A 2940-nucleotide genomic window follows, 5' to 3' on the forward strand; every position below is an offset into this window, starting at 1 on the left:
CTCTGAGACTCGACGAGCCGAGCGGCGGCGGCGGCGGCGGCGGCGGCGGTGGCGGCGGCGCTGCTTCAGGTTCATCGGTTTACGTAAGAGTCAGATGGTAGATCAGAGCTGCTTTTATGAAAGGAGGTTATTGTGCAGCTCAGGATAAGCAGAGATGGATGGAGAGATGAGCTGATAACTGAGCTGAACGTTTCTCTGTAATCTATCTTAAAAAYACAAACACACCTTCAGCTGTTTATAAAGACAGAAGAGCCGAATCTGTGAAACGAGAGGACGAAACTTGGTTTTATTCAAAGCTTTGAGGATTAATCCTGACTGTCATGATGACGAGCTTTCTAAACCATCTGAGGTTCTTCAGGAACAAGACTTTTATCTTTCTGCAGACGAAGTTTCCTCGTTCTGAACTTGACTTTTCATGAATTTGTCCTCCACATGTGTTTTATTAAAACCTGCTCCACAGGTCAGGTTTGTTCAGACTTTTCTTTTTCAGGACATCTCTGCCAGAATTCAAAGGATCAACCTTTTTATGATGGGCTCTCCCACATGTTTTAGATTTTCACTCCCTGCTCCTCCGTGTGCAGATGTTGGAGGTTCATGGACGAGTTGGAGAGCAGATCTGAGGTCCTGAAACTGAAGCTGCCGGCTTGACTCAAACCAGCTGCAGAGACAGAGACAGAGAGGAGGAACCAGGACTCGGTTTTCTACCTGGATGTTGGGGTTCTGGGAGCCCACGTCGGCATTCGCCAGCTCCGGGACGTTCCTCAGATCCAGGACGAAGACGTCGAGGTCCTCGTCAGGTACAGGTGGGGGGACACCTGGCTGTGAGGACCAGCGGTGTCTGGATGTTGGAGGAGCTACAGGAAGCGTCTGCAGCAGGTTCTCYTGTTGGAGCTGCTCCAGATCCAGATCTCTTCTGTCCGGTTTGAGCTGCAAACAAACAGCTGTTAGTCGGACAAGATGTGAAATAAAACAAATATATGTTTATTGTTTCAAAATGATGTTTTAAAAAAGACGTTTTTAAAAGCATCTGGCTGCTTTTAAAGAATGTTTTTCAAATTAAGAGACACTCATCATCAGAAGCTAAAAACATTTCTGAATACTGAGTGAATAAAACACAGTGATAAGAGATTTAGCATAACTAAAGAAACTAAATCTTCTGTGACGACGCAGTTAAAATGCAGATGTGGCTGAAGTTTGCTGAAGAAGCTGAAACTGAGTTGAAGCTTCTGTTCAAGTTAAAACACAGAAGCTAAAATAAACAGAATTCGATAAAAGAAGAACTGTAGCTAAAACTACTAAAAAGGAGCAAATAAGCTAAAAGCAACACTACAATGAGAAGAAAGTAGCAAAAAGCTGAAAGGATCTAAACAAGCTAAAACAGAAAAATGGTAACTAAAAGCTAAAACTAACAGAAGAGTAGCTAATATCTAAAAAGGAGCAGAACTTAGCCTGAAGTCGAAATGAGCACAATGTAGCTGAAAGCTAACACGAGCAGAATGGTTGCTGGAAGCTAAAAGATGTAGAAGGATAGCTAAAAGCTAAAATACATAGAATAGTAGCTAAAATGAGCAGAATTTAGCCTGAAGTTAAAATGAACACAATGTAGCTGAAAGCTAACAAGAGCAGAATGGTTGCTGAAGCAAAAAGATGCAGAATGGTATCCAAAAGCTAAAATAAGCAGAATAGTAGCTAAAAGCTAAAATGAGCAGAACTTAGCCTTATGTTAAAATGGACACATTGTAGCTGAAAGCTAACAACAGCAGAATGGTTGCTGGAAGCTAAAAGATGTACTGTAGAAGGGTATCTGAAAGCTAAAATTAGCACAATAGTAGCTAAAAGCTAAAATGAGCAGAACTTAGCCTGAAGTTAAAATGAACACAGTGTAGCTGAAAGCTAACAAGAGCAGAATGGTTGCTGGAAGCTAAAAGATGTAGAAGGATATCTGAAAGCTAAAATTAGCACAATAGTAGCTAAAAGCTAAAACGAGCAGAACTTAGCCTGAAGTTAAAATGAACACAGTGTAGCTGAAAGCTAACAAGAGCAGAATGGTTGCTGGAAGCTAAAAGATTAAGAAGGGTAGCTGAAATCTAAAATAAATAGAATAGCAGCTAAAAAGAGCAGAACTTAGCCTGAAGTTAAAATGAACACAATGTAGCTGAAAGCTAAAAAGAGCAGAATGGTTGCTGGAAGCTGAAAGATGTAGAACGGTATCCAAAAGCTAAAATAAGCAGAATAGTAGCTAAAAATAGCAGAACTTAGCATGAAGTAAAAATGAGCACAATGTAGCTAAAAGCTAACAAGAGCAAAATGGTTGCTGGAAGCTGAAAGATGAAGAAGGGTAGCTGAAAGCTAAAATTAGCATAATAGTAGCTAAAAGCTATACTGAGCAGAACTTAGCCTGAAGTTTAAATGAGCACAATGTAGCTGAAAGATAACAAGAGCAGAATGGTTGCTGGAAGCTAAAAGATGAAGAAGGGTAGCTGAAAGCTAAAATAAATAGAATAGTAGCTAAAAAGAGCAGAACTTAGCCTGATGTTAAAATGAACACATTGTAGCTGAAAGCTAACAAGAGCAGAATGGTTGCTGGAAGCTAAAAGATGTATAAGCGTGTCTAAAAGCTAAAATAAGCAGAATCGTAGCTAAAAATTAAAATGAGCAGAACTTAGCCTGAAGTTTAAATGAGCACAATGTAGCTGAAAGCTAATAACAGCTGAATGGTTGCTGAAAGAAGCAGAAAAAAATACTAAAATGAGCAAAACAATAGCTGTGATTTTGCTTTTAGCTTTTTTTAGCTGTTAGCAAATCCATAGCCATGTGCTGAAATTAGCAAAACATTACCTAAAAGTTTAAATTAGTTGAACATTCAACATTACCAACTTTTAAAAACTGTTACGGCCAGAGGTCTTTCTTCTATGTTTATACTAAAGCATGGAATGACAT

The 2940-nt window shown here is 39.4% G+C and overlaps 1 protein-coding gene across 1 annotated transcript in view; it reads right to left on the bottom strand.

The window, feature by feature from the left end:
* The window catches only part of LOC106521230 (isthmin-2), a gene marked incomplete at its 5' end in the record, with an annotated part of 9852 nt that extends 8925 nt beyond the window's left edge, over positions 1–927 (bottom strand). The window contains 1 exon segment of the mRNA XM_014013705.1: positions 706–927. Coding sequence (XP_013869159.1) covers positions 706–927 — 222 coding nt within the window.
* Between the last annotated feature and the right edge of the window lie 2013 nt (positions 928–2940).

Source organism: Austrofundulus limnaeus, unplaced genomic scaffold (assembly GCF_001266775.1).
Source record: "Austrofundulus limnaeus strain Quisiro unplaced genomic scaffold, Austrofundulus_limnaeus-1.0 Scaffold105, whole genome shotgun sequence".
NCBI lineage: Eukaryota > Metazoa > Chordata > Actinopteri > Cyprinodontiformes > Rivulidae > Austrofundulus > Austrofundulus limnaeus.